The 17750-nt window shown below is 40.7% G+C and overlaps 1 protein-coding gene across 1 annotated transcript in view; it reads right to left on the bottom strand.

Annotated features, from left to right (window-relative positions):
* The window catches only part of TARBP1 (TAR (HIV-1) RNA binding protein 1), a 34786-nt gene that overhangs the window by 349 nt on the left and 16687 nt on the right, over nt 1-17750 (bottom strand). Inside the window, exons 21-29 of the mRNA XM_053460194.1 lie at nt 17591-17701; nt 14635-14784; nt 13677-13763; nt 12292-12488; nt 9848-9929; nt 5680-5851; nt 5261-5452; nt 3074-3198; nt 2739-2875 (exon numbers count right to left, since the gene is read on the bottom strand). Of these exons, the coding sequence (XP_053316169.1) occupies nt 2739-2875; nt 3074-3198; nt 5261-5452; nt 5680-5851; nt 9848-9929; nt 12292-12488; nt 13677-13763; nt 14635-14784; nt 17591-17701 (1253 nt within the window). The remainder of the gene's footprint in view (nt 1-2738; nt 2876-3073; nt 3199-5260; nt 5453-5679; nt 5852-9847; nt 9930-12291; nt 12489-13676; nt 13764-14634; nt 14785-17590; nt 17702-17750) is intronic.

Below are 17750 nucleotides of genomic sequence, written 5' to 3'. Positions count from 1 at the left end.
ATTAAATGATATTTCATTTTTTTTGTAATTTATTAATCGATCTTTTTATCAGCCAGTAACAATTAGTAGGCATGAAAGATGTGTGCGCATATCTATATATCTATATATATCTATATATATATATCTATATATATCTATCTATCTATCTATCTATCTATCTATCTATCTATATATATATATATATATATATATATATATATATATATACACACACACACACACACACACACACACAGTACATATATAACTATATATGACAATATATATTTACAACACATCAGTGTCACTGAATCATAATATCATAGATATAGGCGCCACATTTATTTTCAGTCTCGGTGAGTAAAGCTGAAGTAAGGAAAAAATCCACATGGGGAAAGAAAAAAAAATGTTCAACCCCAGGTTGTAGTCTGTACCTAACGTATTACTTATATGGTTCAAGCACATATAGAGTATGATGGCAGAAGAGTGTGCTGACAATTCTCACACCTGTAAACCTGTGGGTTAAGCGTTTATAATTGGATTCTGTAGTGCTGCGACTGCAAGCTCAAAGGCATCATATGCTTTCTAATGGCATGACTAGGCAAGCTGACAAATTCTCAAAGGGACGCTTAGTGCTTTTTATCTAATTAAATTAAGACTACAATTAAAGTGAGGTTGCCAAGCAAGGAGCATGTCTTGCTTCATTTTATTGAAAGACTTATATAATTAAATCACAATGAAAACACTGATAAGATGACTTGGTTTAAAGGGAAGCATTTATGATAATGCAGCATAGGCTTTAGGACACAGCTTTATATTATATACCCCACACAGCGAAATGCAACGATACAGCGAACTTAAGCGGCCGCCTTATCTACCTAACCTAACTATATTTTGCTGCCAGCACTCTTGTTGGAGATACATGGACATTAGGCTTAGAAGAGGTAGTGACCAATTAACCCCTTAAGGACCGGGCTCATTTTTCGTTTTGTACCCTGTGGGACCGCAGCTGTTTTGACACTTGTGGTGCTTGTGTTCAGCTGTAATTTTCTCCTCACCCATTTAGTGTACCCACATAAGTTATATATTGTTTTTTTCAGGACAAGATGGGCTTTCTTTGGAAAAGAAATTATTTTGATCGTATCATCTTATTTACTATAAAAAAAAATAAAAAAAACATGGTGAAAAATTGAAAAAAAACACATTTTATGACTTTTATTTGAAAAATCTTTTACTCACCTAAAAAAGCAAGTAAAAAAACTAGCTAAATAGATTCTACTACTTGTCCTGAGTTTAGAAATACCCAATGTTTTTATGTTTTTTTGCTGTTTTTTTGTAAGTTATAGGGCAATAAGTACAAGCAGCGTTTTATGATTTCCAAATCTTTTTTAACAAATCTGGTCAGTCTGCCTCCATCTCCTCTTTGGAAGATCTTTGAAGCCAGTTAACTCAATTTAACCCCCTCAAACCATATATTTTTGAAAACTAGACACCCCAGGGTATTCCAAATGCTGTTATTTTAACCCTTTCCATGCACCAATTATAGAACTACACTTTGTCAAACTTTGTAATAGTATTTTTTTTTTATTTTTTTTTTCACACAAATTGTACTTTAGTTATAGATATACAGGTTCTGGTATATGTCACTGTCAAACAACCCCCCAATATGTGTTCAGGAACATCTCCTGAGTGCAGTGATACCCGACATGCATGGGTTTGTCGGGTTGTTTGAGATTTAAAATGCCACATTTGGGAAGTGCGCTTTTTTTCTCCATTTTGGTCAGTCTGTACCTATGCCCTATCTTTGAGCTCAGCCACTCCAGTTTACCCCATCAGCCATTTTTTTTATATATTAGACACCCCTTGGATATTTGAAGTGCTTTTATTTTAACTCTTTGTTGAGATTTTTGAGAAATTTTAGCACTTGCTCAAAATAATAAACTTTATTTTTTTATTTTATTTTTTTAATACTTTTTTTATATTTTTTTTTTCACATTTTGCAATGTACTGGATGGTTCATCTAGTGACATCACTGCATAATTATTTTTAAATGTTAGCACTTTTTTTTTTTTTTTTTCCATTTTTTATTTTTTTTTATTTTTTTTTTGAATATTTTACTAATCACATAGTGATTAGAAAGCTGGGTTCCATTGACTTGCATGGTTAAATGCAGTACCTGTATTCAACCTGCAAGTGGAGCCAGAGTTCTCTAGAGGGTCTGGAGACCGTCTAGCTAACTCTCTCATCTTTATTGTTTATTTTCCCGGGCCGCCGCCATCTTGCTTGATGGCGAAGATCACCGGCAGCTGCGGCTGTGACCGCTCTCCGGAGCGGTCACAGCCCATCCAAAGGTAAGTGTTTGGTGTCGCTGGATGCCTCCTGATCGAGGCATTCCAGCGACACCATTTAAGTTTAGGAGGCGATCGTCGATCGCCTCCTAAACGCTTTTAAAACGGGCGTCCGCCGCCATACAATGTATGGCGGCTGTTGATGCCCCGGGGAGGGGCCAGAGATGGCCCCCGATGCAGATCTCGGCTTTACTGAATGCCTCGACATCGAGGCATTACAGTAACGCCGTTTAAGCGAAGAAAGTGATCGTTGATCACTTTCTAAGCTTATTTAATTTTATGACGGTTCAGGACCATCAAAGGTCATTTAGCGACCTTCATGTCATGACGGTCCTGAACCGGCAAAGGTCGCGAAGGGGTTAAAAGTAACAACACGCATTTAAGCTAATAGGTCGGACCCACTGAACTTACCCAAGTAGCAATAAGGATTTCTCTGGAAAAGAATATTCAGTAAGATCCACACTTTTTGCAGTTTGTTCAACTCCTATGATCGTGTAACCTTGTGCTTTTTTAAGTTGCAAGTATCCAATCAGTTGAGATGGTTTTACCTGAAATGTACCAGAAGTTTAACATAATTAACATACCCACCCCATGCTATACAGCCGAATTGCAGCAGTGTGGGAAGAAGCTTGGTCTTTGATCTATATTTGCATGTGCATCAACATCAGCATTTCTATTTGTTTTTTTTAGGTTGTTTTTCTGATACACAAAAACACCAAGCCACACCAATGCACTTCATTCCATACCTCAACAAGTGGAAGCCACTGTTCAGCAGACACACTGAGATACTGAAACTGTTTATCATTCACGTGATGTAGACTATCAACAACTAGCGCAGAAGCACCAAATATTTCACAAGTCCGACATAAACCTAAAAACACAAAATCGGGAGGGAAGAAAAATGTGACGTTGTTACTGAATTGAAATGCACTGGTTTATAAAGAATATATTGTTTAAATTCAACTCAAGAAAAATGCTACAACAACAGACTAACTCTAAAGTTCAAGACCCTGCTGAGCTCAATCACTAAATTGTTGAAGATTTGAAGGAAAAAAATTAACCAGAGGAGACGAGTAGCAGACAAGCTGCACAATCCTTAGACAGTTAACGGCTTATGAGGATCTTCATGAGTTACAGAATAACGCCCACTTTGTCTATAATTTAGGCACATAATGGCTAATTTTTTAAATGTATACTGAAGACATACTACTGCAGGAGTGTCAAAACCCCAGGCTCTGAGCGCCACCACCAAGCCAGATGTTTTAGAGATTCCAGCATGAGAACTGACCGCTCAGTTAAAATAGTTGGAAATTATTAGATGAAATGTGTTAAACACAAGGAATTTCTAAAAATCCAGGCCCATAACCAAGTTAACCCCCCCATGTCCTAATGTATATGTAGTAGGGTAAATCCTTCTGCCACAAAAACCCAAATGATTACATCTGATACATTTGTTCACCATCTATGAATTTACGTTTAGGGCTGCAACTAACGATTATTTTAATAATCGATTAGTTGGGCGATTATTTTTTCGATTAATCGGATTAAAAAAAATGCAATTTTTTAAAATTTAAAATAATGTAATAAAAAATGTACAATTTACACTTTCATCTCTTTATTGCAATGGCCTCTCTCTATTCACCTTCTTATTTTACTGACATAATAAAAAAGGTACAAGAACCCAAACACAGTGTTTCTCAAACTAGGTTTTAATACAAAGTTATTAGTAAATATTAATTCATATGTTAACTATTTTTCATATTTAATAAAAACTATGAGAAAAAAGCCTGGTTTATATTTTCTTTTATTTATCAAACTGCCCCCAGTTATGCACATCTGACCCCCAGCTTGCCACTCTGCCCCAGATATGCCTTATACCTCCTATATGACAGATTCCACTGTGCCCCCGATATGTCTTATACCCCCAGATATGTTTTATGCCCCCCTGATATGTCTAATATCGATATGCCTTATATCCCCTATATGCCCTGAAATTCATAATACCCCCCATACACCACTATAACTCACCCATACACCACTCTGGCTCCTCCCCCTCCCATACTCCACTCTGGCTCCTCCCCCTCCCATACTCCACTCTGGCTCCTCCCCCCTCCCATACTCCACTTTGCCTCCTCCCCCCTCCCATACTCCACTCTGCCTCCTGTCAGCAACGGAGGTTCAGAAGACACCTGGGAGCTGGGTAGAGAGGTAGAGTGGCGTATGGGAGGGGGAGGATCCAGAGTGGTGTATGGGAGGGTGGCTCCCATACACCCCTCTGACTCCTCCCCCCTCCCATACACCGCTCTGCCTCTCTCCCAACTCCGTTGCTGACAGGCACTTTCACTGCAGCTTCATAGAAGCCTCAGCGTAAGTGAAGGGCAGTAACGGAGGCTGTCTGTGCGATGCAGACCCCCACCGGCTGACAGAGAGGATGATCCTCTGCAGGAGACCTCGATTCTCTGTCAGCCAGTGGGGGTCTGCGCAATGCGCACAGACAGCCTCCGTTACTCACCTTCACTTACACTGAGGCTTCTATGAAGCTGCAGTGAAAGTGCCCGTCAGCAACGGAGTCGAGAGAGAGGCAGAGCGGTGTATGGGAGGGGGGAGGAGTCAGAGGGGTGTATGGGAGGGGGGAGAGTGACGGAAGTGAGAGACCGGCCGACAGTGAGGGGAATCCAGGTCCCCTGCAGCGTTGCGGGGGATCTGGATTCTAGTGTTATAATCCGATCTCTGTTTGAGGTCGGATTATATAAAGAGAGGAGTTTTTCAGAGCATTTGACAACGATTTTTATTATCGATTTTATCGATTAGTTGTTTCAGCCCTATTTACGTTAACATTTATATAAAAATGAGAAGAAAAAAAAAACTCAAAAAGCCTCAAAAAAAATAAAAAATAATAATAATAAAAAAAAATAAAATAAAATAAAACTTACCACCTAAATTAGTTGGCTTATCAATAAGAGATGCTATCACAATTAGACTCCCATTTGATTTTCCAAGCTTGGCAGCACGATGCTGCAAAACCATATCCAAGTCCAAATCGGGGATACTGTTTTTCCAGGGAATTATTTTTTTCTGGATATCTGCCCATTCAATGTGATTGTCTACATCTCCTCCATCTGTACCTGATGAAAAATATACATGTTCATAAACAGGATATTAAGGGCATATTTATTGTGTAGATATTGCTGTAATATCTGGGGTATTTGGCAAGATTCATATTATATGTTTGCTCTTGCCTTGTTTCATTCGATTTGCTCTTTCCAAGTAAGCCCCATCAGTTACATTTTGTCAACCCTGTCAATGCACTGAACATCTCTAAATAAAAATAAAACGACACATAAAAGTTTACCAATATCTTGCTGCAACCAATCATTTGGCTTTTGATTAAAAACCATAGTTCTGGAATTGGTCAATGGCACTGACAGCTTCCAAGACATGTTTCCACGGACTGAAAACTTATGGTATGGAATCCACTCATCTTCAATTAATTCTGATACACTTGGAAGCGTGTAAAATATAGTCTGTAAAAAGAAGCATAATGTTAGAATCAGGGTGGATTGAAATTGATGATTTAAATCATTTTTTTTTTTAATTTCAATGAAATTTTTTTTATTTAAATGCTTGTGGAGAAAATCTATCCAAATATAGTTTTCTATTTAAGATACATTATAGTTCAAAAGGTTATGCGGCATGAAATAGAGCTTAGTTATGTATTTTTTATGATATTTTGTTTCACATTGATGTTTAAGCAAATACAAGAATACAATTGTTATATAATGTTATTGTTTTAGTTAAATAAAACAATTGAAATAGTTGTCCAAATACGAGTGATTAACCTATTAAACTAAGATCAGTTCTGATGTAGCCGTTCATTATAACTACGAGCAAGAATGAGTTTTCACAGTTACAAAGTCATGATTTTGAAAGAGGGTGAGGGACTGATCATGGAATGCCGATATACACACATAGTATTTAACATTATATAGATGTGTACATATTATAAAGCAGGCTTATATTACAGGGAAATCACTTTGGTGGCAAACACAATAAAGAACTTAGGGTGAATTCCCAGCTTTTTGAGACACATACGCTGAGCAGACACAACCACAGTCTAGCTGCTTTTGAAATTCATTAAATGTTATTTTTCCATCGAAATATTTATAGCAGCATTTAGTTTAAAATATTCTACAACGAAATATTTATGGCAACAGTACCAACTATATATACATTCAGAAATATTTAGAAATGTTCTATCTAGTTTACATATACCTTAAAATATTTATATAGCATTGAATTCATGTACAATGCAAGAAAAAAACTATTTAAGACATGCGCTGAGTTTTTACGTACAGAAAAGGGAATGAAGGGTGTTGGCAAGACTTGTTTACTTCTATGTAGAGTGTGGACAAGTGTATAGTGATGTACTCAGTGAAACTGGTGCTTGAAGGAGAGTTGAACACTTCCACTCCAAGTTGTGTACTGCATTATGAAGGGCCCACTCAAGTGAGTGTGTCCTGGACTGCTCCGTTTGCCCTGCATAATGCATAGTTAATGAGGGAGGATCTGTTGAAAGTCATCTCACAGATTTAAAGAATATCATTGTGTTTAGCCCTTAACAACACATAGTGAAAACTCCACTGAAAGCTCCTAGAAACTACCAGTTTAGTATACCACGTTAAGCCTTACTAACATTAAATATAATCTAGGAACAGATGGTGCCTGGGCAACCCTAGTAGACAGAAGCATCTGAATAGGGCTGCAACTAACGATTATTTTCATAATTGATTAGCTGGCCAATTATTTTTTCGATTAATCGATTAATTGGCTAAAAAAAATAAATGTAATTTTTTCATTTAAAATAATTTAATGAAAAAATGTTAAAAACAGACAGCAGAATAAAAAAAACTGAGAAAAATACATTTCTTGTTTTTCTTTCCTAACCTCCCCCCCCATTTATGCACATTTGAGTCCAAACTTACCACACTGCCTCCCAGATATGCCTTATACCCCCAGATATGCCACTCTGCCCGCCCAGATGTGCCTTATATCCCCTATATGCCTTATACCCCTGATAAGTCACTCTGCACCCCCAGATATGCCTTATACCCCCAGATATGTCACTCTGCCCCCCAGATATGCCTTATACACCCCTATGTGTCAAAGTGCCCTCTGATATGCCTTATACCCAATATGCCACTGTGCCCCCCAAATATGCCTTATACCCCCTATTTGCCACTGTGCCCCTGATATGCCACTGTGCCTCCCCAAATATGCCTTATATCCCCTAAATGTCACTCTGCCCCCACCAGACTTACTCCACCAGTGCTCCAGGCTCCTTGGTGTTCAGTAGAGGCAGCCAGTGAGCGTCTGCACGATGTGCGTAGACAAACCACTGCTGCTGGCTGGCAGTTTCGCTGGAGCTTCAATGACTGACCACCAGAAGGTCATGTGACGCTGGGGCTCCATCACAGAAGCCCCAGCAGAAGGGCCGGCAGCAGCAGAGGTTGTCCTCTGCTGCCGCTGGTACTTCCAGCCGGGGCTTCTATGGTGGAGCACTGGTGCTGCATCATAGAAGCCCCGGCGGAAGTAGAGGACAATAGCAGAGGATGTCTGCGCACAACGGCGAGAAACGACTGCCGCTGTCGGAGAGGAGGATCCGGGCACCTGCAGCGCTGCAGGGGATCTGGATCTTAGTGTTATTATCAGACCTCTATTTGAGATCGGATTGTAAGACGAAGGGTATTTTTCAGAGCATTTGCTCTGAAAAAACCCTTATCATACATTTGATAAAATTGATTCAACAAATCGATAATTTAATTCGTTGGCAACGATTTTCATTATCCCTTATTATCGATTAGTTGTTGCAGCCCTACATCTGAACTTACTGAAACTAGGGCTGCAACAACTAATCGATAAAAATCGATAATAATCGATAATGAAAATCGTTGCCAACGAATTTCATTATCGATTAGTTGAATCGATTTTTATCGATTATAAAATGAGGGTTTTTTCACAGCAAACGCTCTGAAAAATACCCCTCGTTTTATAATCCGTTTAGTGTCTGACTCACAGCTGCAGCTCCTGCTTCCAGTTCCTCCCTGCAGTCACTGCCGATTGCCCCCCCACTTCCTTCTTCCAGTCCCTCCCTGCAGTCACTGCCGATTGGCTTCAAGGAGGGACAGTGAGAAGGGGGCGGGGCCAATCGGCAGTGACTGCTGGGAGGGACAGGGAGAAAGAAAGGGGCGGGGCCAATCGGCACTTTGACCCGCCCCCTTCTCACTGTCCCTCCTTGAAGCCAATCGGCAGTGACTGCAGGGAGGGACTGGAAGAAGGAAGTGTCCCTTTTCTTATACTGTCTACATGGCTCAAGAACTCATCTAACTGGTGAGTATAAAATGTATATTTGAGCTGCTGAAAGTTAGGGGCAGTTATAGTTAGTGGGGTGTTTAGGGTTAATTTAGGGGCAGTTATAGTTAGTGGGGTGTTTAGGGTTAATTGTGGTTGATGGGGTCTACAGGGTTAATTTAAGGGCAGTTGTGGTTGACGGGGTGTTTAGGGTTAATTTAGGGACGGTTATAGTTAATGGGTTGTTTAGGGTTAATTTAGGGGCAGTTGTGGTTGATTGGGTGTTTAGGGTTAATTTAGGGGCAGTTATGGTTAATGGGGTCTTCTCTTCAGGGTTAATTTAATGATGAGGACTGAGGGTTAATTTAATTAATTTAATAAAGTTAACTTAAGGTGCAGTTTGAGGTAAAGTGGGGCAAACTGAGGGGAATCTAAATCCTGGGGCAGTGAAGATTAACCCTGTATTTATTTATAAAAGTATTGTGAACGAGTCTGCAAACCTATGAGTGCACTATGGCATATCGGGGGGTATACGGCATACCTTTGGAGGACGGAGTGACATATCAGGGGGTATATATATGGCATATAGGGTATATATGGCATATAGGGTATTTAAGGCATATGTGGGGAGGGCAGTGTGGCAAGCCTGGGCTCAAATGTGCATTACTGGGGGGTTGGAAATAAAAAAAAGAAATGCATTTTTATCAGTTTTTTTTTATTCTGCGGTTTGTTTTTTTACATTCTACGTTACTTTATTAAATTATTATTTTAAATAAATTAAAAATTTACATTTTTTATCCGATTAATCGAAAAAATAATCGGCCAACTAATCGATTATGAAAATAATCGTTAGTTGCAGCCCTAACTGAAACCTATGATATAGAGAGGTTTAACAATACATTTAATACTGATTTACCCGATAATCTAAATTATTTAATTAAATTCAAAAGTAAGACGCACGTTCAAAAGATATTCCGAACATCTACGTAGCCTTTAAGGGCAATAATATGCTTCAAGTATCTATAATAGCTGTTCAAGGGCTCCCACAAGACCCCTAACAGACAGAGGTACAAAACAGTACAAACATGCAGGAGTAATTTCCACACAGTAACTTGAAACCTGCATTCACAAAATGTTAAAAGCATTCTTCTTAACTATCAATTTAGTCATACCTCTATACTGTAGTCCTCCAAAGGATGAAACGTAGAAAAAAAGAAATGTTCCTGAATTCGTAACCAATTTTTCCTTGCATTCCTTAAAACACAAGAAGACAAAGGCAGTTGAACATGAAATCAGGCCAATGACCACTATATTAGACATTCAGGTATGAGTTTCCAGCCCCTTCACAGCCAAACAACCTAATATGTGTTCAGCAATATCTGCCGAGTACAGTGGTACCACTTTTTGGGGGGATAACAGGCTACATTTGGAAGGTGTGCCCCCCGCCAGACTCCCTGATGTCTAGTGGGGGCAGCCAGTGGACATCTGCGCGATGCACGTAGACAACCTCTGCTGCTACACGCCACTTCTGCCAGGGCTCCTACGCTGTCATAGAAGCCCCGGCGAAAGTGCTGGCAACAGCGGAGAATGTTTGAGTGCATGCACTCAGACAACCTCTGCTGCTGCCGGTACGTCCACTGGGATTTTATGGTGGAGCACCGGAAGGTCATGGAGCACCGGAAGGTCATGTAACACCGTTGCTCCATCATAGACGCCCCGGCGGAAGTGCCAGCAGCAGCGGGGGTTGTCTGCATCGTGCAGACGTCCACCGGCTGCCGGAGAGGAGGGACCAATTCCCCTGCGGCGCTGCGGGGGATCTGGATCCTAACCCTGCTGCTTGCCCACAGCAAAGCGGAAAAGAAAAAAACACCTGCCCGGTGCCCGGAACTGCATGTCACGGGCGTCGGGCCATACGAATTGCACACCCCTGCGCTAAACCCCAATTATAGGCTGCACCCCCACTTTAAAGACAAAGTGTGTGGGGGGGGGCTATAATCGGGCAAATACGGTATATGTTTGGACTTTTTTACATTTTGTTGTCACCATCAGGGGAACCACCCAGTTTACATCACTGGAGAATTACTTTTACAGGTTACCACATTTTTATTTATTGTTTAACTATTTTCTTCTTATTTTATTTACCAACTACATTGTGATTAGTAAGATGAGCTCCCTTGACTTGCATGGTTGAATGCAGTACTTGTATTCAACCTGTAGGGGCCAGGGTTCTCAGGAAGGTCTGGAAAGACCCTCTTGGGAACCTGTTTATTTTATTTTTTTAATGAGCGCTGCCATCAGAGCCAAAATATCATGCTATTGTGCTTGTGACTGCTCTCCTGACCGGTCATTGTGCGTCCTCAGGTTAGTTTTCGGTGTCGCCGAATGTCTTGTTGATGCCTCCTAATCTTCTTTTAATGCTCTGGGGAGCGATCAGACAGGCCTTTGCTGCAGTTTTTGGAAATCGGAAATTTTGGTAATCGCTTTCTAATTACATGTCAGAAGTGCCGGCAGCAGCGGAGGTTGTCCTCTGCTGCTGCTGGTACTTCCAGCCGGGGCTTCTATGGTGGAGCACTGGTGCTGCATCATAGAAGCCCCGGCGGCAGTAGAGGACAGTAGCAGAGGATGTCTGCACACATCGGCGAGACGCCCGCCGGCTGTCGGAGAGGAGGATCCGGGTCACCTGCAGTGCTGCAGGGGATCTGGATCTTAGTGTTTTTATCAGACCTCTATTTGAGATTGGATTGTAAGACGAAGGGTATTTTTCAGAGCATTTGCTCTGAAAAAACCCTTATCGGAGAGGAGGCACGCCAATTGTCGACAAAGGGTTAAAAGACATCCAAGACATGTTTCAAGAGGCATTTTCCAGGACCTAGAGGAGCATCAGAGTCTTTGTGCACCTTCGAGAAAAGGTGAAGCAGCTTTCTGTAGTTTCATATTCACGTCCAACTCTACGGTTTAGACACAGGAACATGTCTACCTTCCAGTACTAGTCTCAAAGAAGGAAACATTCCAAGTCAACAAACTCCTGCTATACACCGTAAATGGTCACAATATGCGATTTAGACTTAGACTGGTCCAGGAAGATGGAGACGTCCTTGGATCAAAGAGGAAAAATTCAGCATTTCTTGCCAAACAGATTAAGTATTCACACTGCTGGCAGATGACATGCTTTGGATTTCTTCAAGCCGTTCACAACACCTGCAGCATCAGACTCAAAGTACAACCCAGCAACAACACACTAAATGGTTTTGTCTAGCGATCAAGAAAGTTGGCTGTAGTTGTCTGGAACACTTACTATGATACAAAATCTTTACACATAAAAGCCATTTTATAATCTACATAAACGTAACTAGAGGCAAAGCTTCAGATTATATAATAGCTAATAACTCAGCTATTATGTGCATATGATAGCTGAAGTGTCCCTTTAATCTCTAAATGACCTTATTCACAATAAGCTCTAATTAAGTGAGAAGATAGGGACTCCTAGCGTACAATGATTTTGATATCCACACACTTGTCGTTCTTGGAAACCGGTTTGGGTTATGTCATTGCTATCTAGCATACAGCTTCTCTCTAGACTGTTTTTTCTTTAGTAAACTGCAATAAAAGTACTCACCCACCACCTTGAAGATTTTCTAGTTGATGAAGACTGGATTCAATAATTGATGATAGTGTCTCAAATTCTTGTGAATACTGTTGTTTGCACAGAGACCAAAGCTTCTTCAGAGCAATTAATGCATACAGCCGAACACTGAAGTTGTGACTAAAGCACCACTGGAGAACAGTCACTAGAGCCTTCTTCAAACTTGGCAACTAGAACAAAATCGACATCTTAATTTTTAATTCGTTTTTACCACATACCAGATGCTTAGCCAATCAATCAGTGACATGTCCCTCATATTGGGATCTATTCACTAAAGGTACAGTCTAGGATTCAACTCATCCACTGTACATTATGAAGGTACAACCCAAGTAGGCTTCTGTTGCAGAATGAACTTTCCTGGTCTTGTAAAATGTGTAACTAAATCAGTAAGATCTTTTTGGCCTCCTCCTCCTCCGTATATTATTAGTTATAAAGGCCTAACTGAGCCAATCTCACTGGGGAACCTTGCCAGTGTCCATTCTTCATACTTAATACAGAGGAGCTGAAACTCTAACTCCCCTGCAAACTCTTGCTTTAATGAATAAAACATATTACCTACGTATCATGCAGGGCCAGCTCAGACCTTCTTGCTGGAGTTGACTGGTTTCCCTGTCATAAAGCGTAGTGAAGTGAGGAAGCTAAACAAACTAAACTCTTCTGCAATCTCCTTCTAGGGGGCTCTGAACAGCAGAACCGCGGATCTCTTCAAGTCAGGGGCAGAGTAGACCTGCTCTGGTAGGATAGTGCTTGACTAAGTCACATAGTGCGATGTGGCCCCACCATGAAAGCACTGCAGTTTGCACCACGTGTGAACCGAAGTAAACCAAGCTCCCAGACAAGGTAGGCTCTAATTGGGATATGTGCTAAAAGATTAGATGGGGAGCACTTGGCTCCCAAGCAAACACTCCTCAGCTTTGAAAGGACTGTCCCTGACATCACCATTAAAGAAGAATGCTCTGTGAATAATTTAATATGGATTCTTCAAAATGGAAAACCACTTACTTGGCCTAGAAGTTGGAGCCTTGTTGCTACAGCTGTTCTCCATCTCTATGGTGCAAGATTTCTTGCCACTAACTGGCTGATTAAAGCAGCCAATCAGAGGCAGGAGAGAGCTTCCACTGTAAAGGAGCTGACTGGAGGTAAGAATATCACATATAAGGAGATGTATTCAACAGAATACATCTCCTGCAAGCAAAACTGGTGGGTGGCAGGGGTACAGGCATATGAAGAGGTTAAGCAAAAGCAACACCACAGAAATTTAAAGCCACCATATGCCCTTATTTTGTACAGTGTACTGACAGAGTAACAAATGGACAAGCTCTCAATTTATGCACAATTAAAAAAAAAATAGTTCATACCTTATCTGATACTTTTTCAAGAATCACATCAAAATGAGGCAACACAGACAGAAATGTACAGATGCTAGTTTTAAGTTGTTCTTCACTCTGTAAGAAAAAGTAAAAGTTATCATGAATCTGGTCGCTCAGTTGCTGGAGGGCTGTGGCTCACGATCCGTTCACATCATTCTTTGTGCTCAGGGGGGGGACTGGTCCAGGGGGCAATCACCCCAGTACAAGCATACTGCTGTGCCAGTGCCTCACTACATTGATAAGTTTCTCAGCGCACAGTAAATGCACCAATAGAGACCAATAGAGATGAGCGCGGCCACTAGGAAAGCACTCTCCATAATGGCTCGCTCAGTCTGAGCACCAGCATACATCACATGCTAGGGCCTAGAAACAGGCAGTATGCAAGGACTGCAAAGGAGAAGCAGGACAGGATTGTCATTGGAACCTGGATCATCAGGCATTAGCCCCATCCTTAGCCAAGGCAGGTGTGTGTGTATATGTAAATCTGTGTGTATGTGACTGTGTATATGTAGAAGTGTCAGTATGTGTGAACACATGTAAATGTGCATATTTGTAACAGACACATAGTCTAGGAGGGTGCCCAACAAGCCACCGCCTCATGATTTCCCCAGTGGTTTCTATTCAATTCCTTCCTCATGGAAGAATTTTATTGACATTGGTTCAATGTATGTCCAGTCCAGAATTTCAGCTAGATTTGTCTTTTTTGCCTTCAATTTTCCCCTTGTAGGTTATTTTTCTGCCTACTACTTGTATATCTATTCCCGCTATTTTATGTTCTGTTTTTTTTATCCTCCCCTTTCCACCTGATGTGCCCTTGTTTGTCCAAGGTACCTTTAATACATTTGTGTTTAGTTGGGGTAATATGACACACTGTTTCAGTACACCAAAAACTTATATTTAAAGAAAAAAAAGCCAGTTATACAACATACATATGTTGAAAACTTACACAACAAAAGCAGTCCCAGAATTGCTGCAGGAAATTGGGGTATGTATGAAGTATTAAAATTAAAGTCCATTCTATTAAATATTTCACAGAAGCTTGATTATTGCTGAATCCAGCTTGGAAAATCCTTTCTATGATTCCAGATACAAAGTCCTATTAAGTACAGAAAAAAACATTGGAAACATGTATTATTCAACATAGAAAAAATTATAGGGCGCAAAACTGTTAATTTTAATGTTTTGTATTACAATACAGAGCTTAGAGACATAATTTGGAATATATTAAACCTACCTTCTCGTCTCGGCCACTTTCAGAAGGGAGGAAAAGTACCGTATTTTTTTTTTTTTTTTTTTTTTTTTATAACCGAGGTCGTCTTCTCATCAGACCTCAAATAGAGGTCTGACTACAAGACTAAGATCCAGATCCCCTGCAGCGCTGCAGGGGACCTGGATCCTCCTGGCTGCTGCCGGCACTACCACCAGCTCTTCTATCACCGAGCGCCGGCGAAAGCACGGGCAACAGCGGAGGTTGTCTATGCGCATCGCACAAACCTTCCCCGGCTGCCAGAGAAGAGAATTCCCCGCAGCGCTGCAGGGAATTCTCTTCTCTGGCAGCAGGCGAAAGTCCGCTCGATGGACACAGACAACCCCCCGCTACTGCTGGAACTTCCGCCGAGGCTTCTATGAGGGAGCACTGGCGTCACATGACCTTCTGGTGTTCAGTCATAGAAGCACCGCTGGAACTAACTCCGGCTTCCACCCACTGCCCCCACTAGACACCAGGGAGTCAGAAGCATTTTATGCCACTCTGCCTCCAGAAATGCCTTTTAACCCCCCATATGCCACTCTGCCTCCAGAAATGCTTTTTAACCCCCCATATGTCACTCTGCCTCCTGAAATGCCTTATACCCACTATATGCCACTCTGCCCCATGATATGCCATGATAAGGGATTTCTGGAGGCAGAGTGGCATATAGGGGGTATAAGGCATTTCAGGAGGCAGTGAGATATGGGGGTAGGTTGGCAAATAAAAGGAAATAAAAACAAAAATATATATTTTTCTCAATCATAGCTTTTATTAAATATGAAAATTTTTTTTACACTAATTAATATTTACTAGTAAAACTCTTTTCCTATAGGGTAGTCTTATATTCAGGCTTTTTCTTTTTTTCCTAAGTTAATATTCAGATATTGGGTGGTCGTCTTATAATCGAGTATATATATATATATATATATATATATATATATATATATATATATAAAAAACAAACAAAAACTATAAAATATTTTGTCAAGGGGTTTTACTTATTACAAACATAATTATATACATATATATACCGTATTTATCGGCGTATAACACGCACTTTTTTAACTAAAATTTGAAGCTGAAACCCTACCTGCGTGTTATACGCCGATAAATCCTAGAGCCAGTGGCGGAACTACCGGGGTCGCAACTGCGACCGGGCCCTGGAGTTCTGCCAGTCAGGGGGGCCCAAGGGGTTCCGAGCGGTTGCTGAAGACGACCGCTCGGCAACTCTCGGGCCCCCCTGACTGACAGAAATCCAGGACTCCTCTGCTGGCGCCGGCCGCCGCCGCCTGCCTCAGCGGCATAGGACGTCAGACGCCGGCGCTCAGCAGTGAAGCGCCGGCACCCGAGACAAACGCCTCACGCTTCCAACACAGGAGTTGAAGGTAAGTGACCGGGGGGGGGGTTAGGGAGGGAGAGGGGAGATCCTGAGAAGGGGGGTTAGGGAGTGTGTGTCTGAGTGTGTTTGTGTGTGTCTCTGAGTCTGTTTGTGTCTGTGTCTAAGTGTGTGTCTGAGTGTGTGTGTGTCAGTGTGTGTGTGTCAGTGTGTGTGTGTCAGTGTGTGTGTGTCAGTGTGTGTGTGTCTGAGTGTGTGTGTCTTAGTGTGTGTCTGAGTGTGAGTGTCTGAGTGTGAGTGTGTCTTACTGTGTGTGTGTCTGAGTTTGTGTGTGTCTTACTGTGTGTGTCTTACTGTGTGTGTCTTACTGTGTGTGTCTTAGCGTGTGTGTGTCTGAGTGTGTGTGTGTCTGAGTGTGTGTGTGTCTTACTGTGTGTGTCTTAGCGTGAGTGTGTGTGTGTGGTTTCCCAGATAGCAGTGATTCTGATGAAGTTTTTTTTGTTCAGTTTTTTTGTTCAAAGAGGTGCTTTTTCTTTCATATTTGCCTTATAAGTGGTATAAATGTTATAATAAATGTTATAATGTAATAAATATTATTCCAACATTAAGTTCATAGCTTCCAAGTTAAAATTATTTTTTCTTACTTAAAATGGGGGTGCGTGTTATACACCAGTGCGTGTTACACGCCGATAAATACGGTATATATATATAAGTCATGCTTTATGTAAAAAAAAAAAACAAGAAAAAAAAAACAAGATAATGTTAAGTACAATTAAAGACTTTTAACCAACTAATAATTGACGTAATGGCCAAATATAGGATGATAGGGAAAAAAAACACTGCTGATAGTCTTGAATTAGGATGCATGAGTAATAATTAAACACTGACACAGTCCCATTTCTGATGTTCAGCATTGAACTCAGTGGGATATATTGACCAAAGTAAGTTGCCAGAAAAGGTTGCTGAAGAGTTGTGTTCTAACTCTCACTCCACTATTCATTATGAAGGGTCATCACTAGTAACTTTGTCCAGCAAGATGATCTGAGCTTTACACACAATTCAATGTTTCAAGAACCTTCACAATTTGACTATACATTATACAGGACCAGCCAAGCTCTTCATAATTTGTTGTGAAGTCAATGACATGAAAACTATTCATTTAATATACAGACCCAGTGGCACCCTATACAGGAGCTATACATTATCAGTAAAAGCTGTATATTACCTTTAAAAATAAAAGGGACATCATGTATTCCAATTTACTCTCTGAATTCTAGATTTAGGATTTATTTGGAGATGATAAAAAAGCATAGTTACCTGATCAAGTTTAGGAATAAGAATCAGAATAGTCTGCCACAGACGATTTTTCACTCGATGCTGCAAAGAATTCCCATAGTATCTAGTTTTTGACTTGGATACAAGTACATCCTAAAACAAATAAGACACAACGCTGTAAAATCATACTGCTTACTGAGAC

The sequence above is a fragment of the Spea bombifrons genome, chromosome 3 (assembly GCF_027358695.1).
Source record: "Spea bombifrons isolate aSpeBom1 chromosome 3, aSpeBom1.2.pri, whole genome shotgun sequence".
In the NCBI taxonomy this organism is placed as follows: domain Eukaryota; kingdom Metazoa; phylum Chordata; class Amphibia; order Anura; family Pelobatidae; genus Spea; species Spea bombifrons.
Note: the sequence above shows the minus strand (reverse complement) of the source record. Positions and strands in the feature narration are given on the sequence as shown.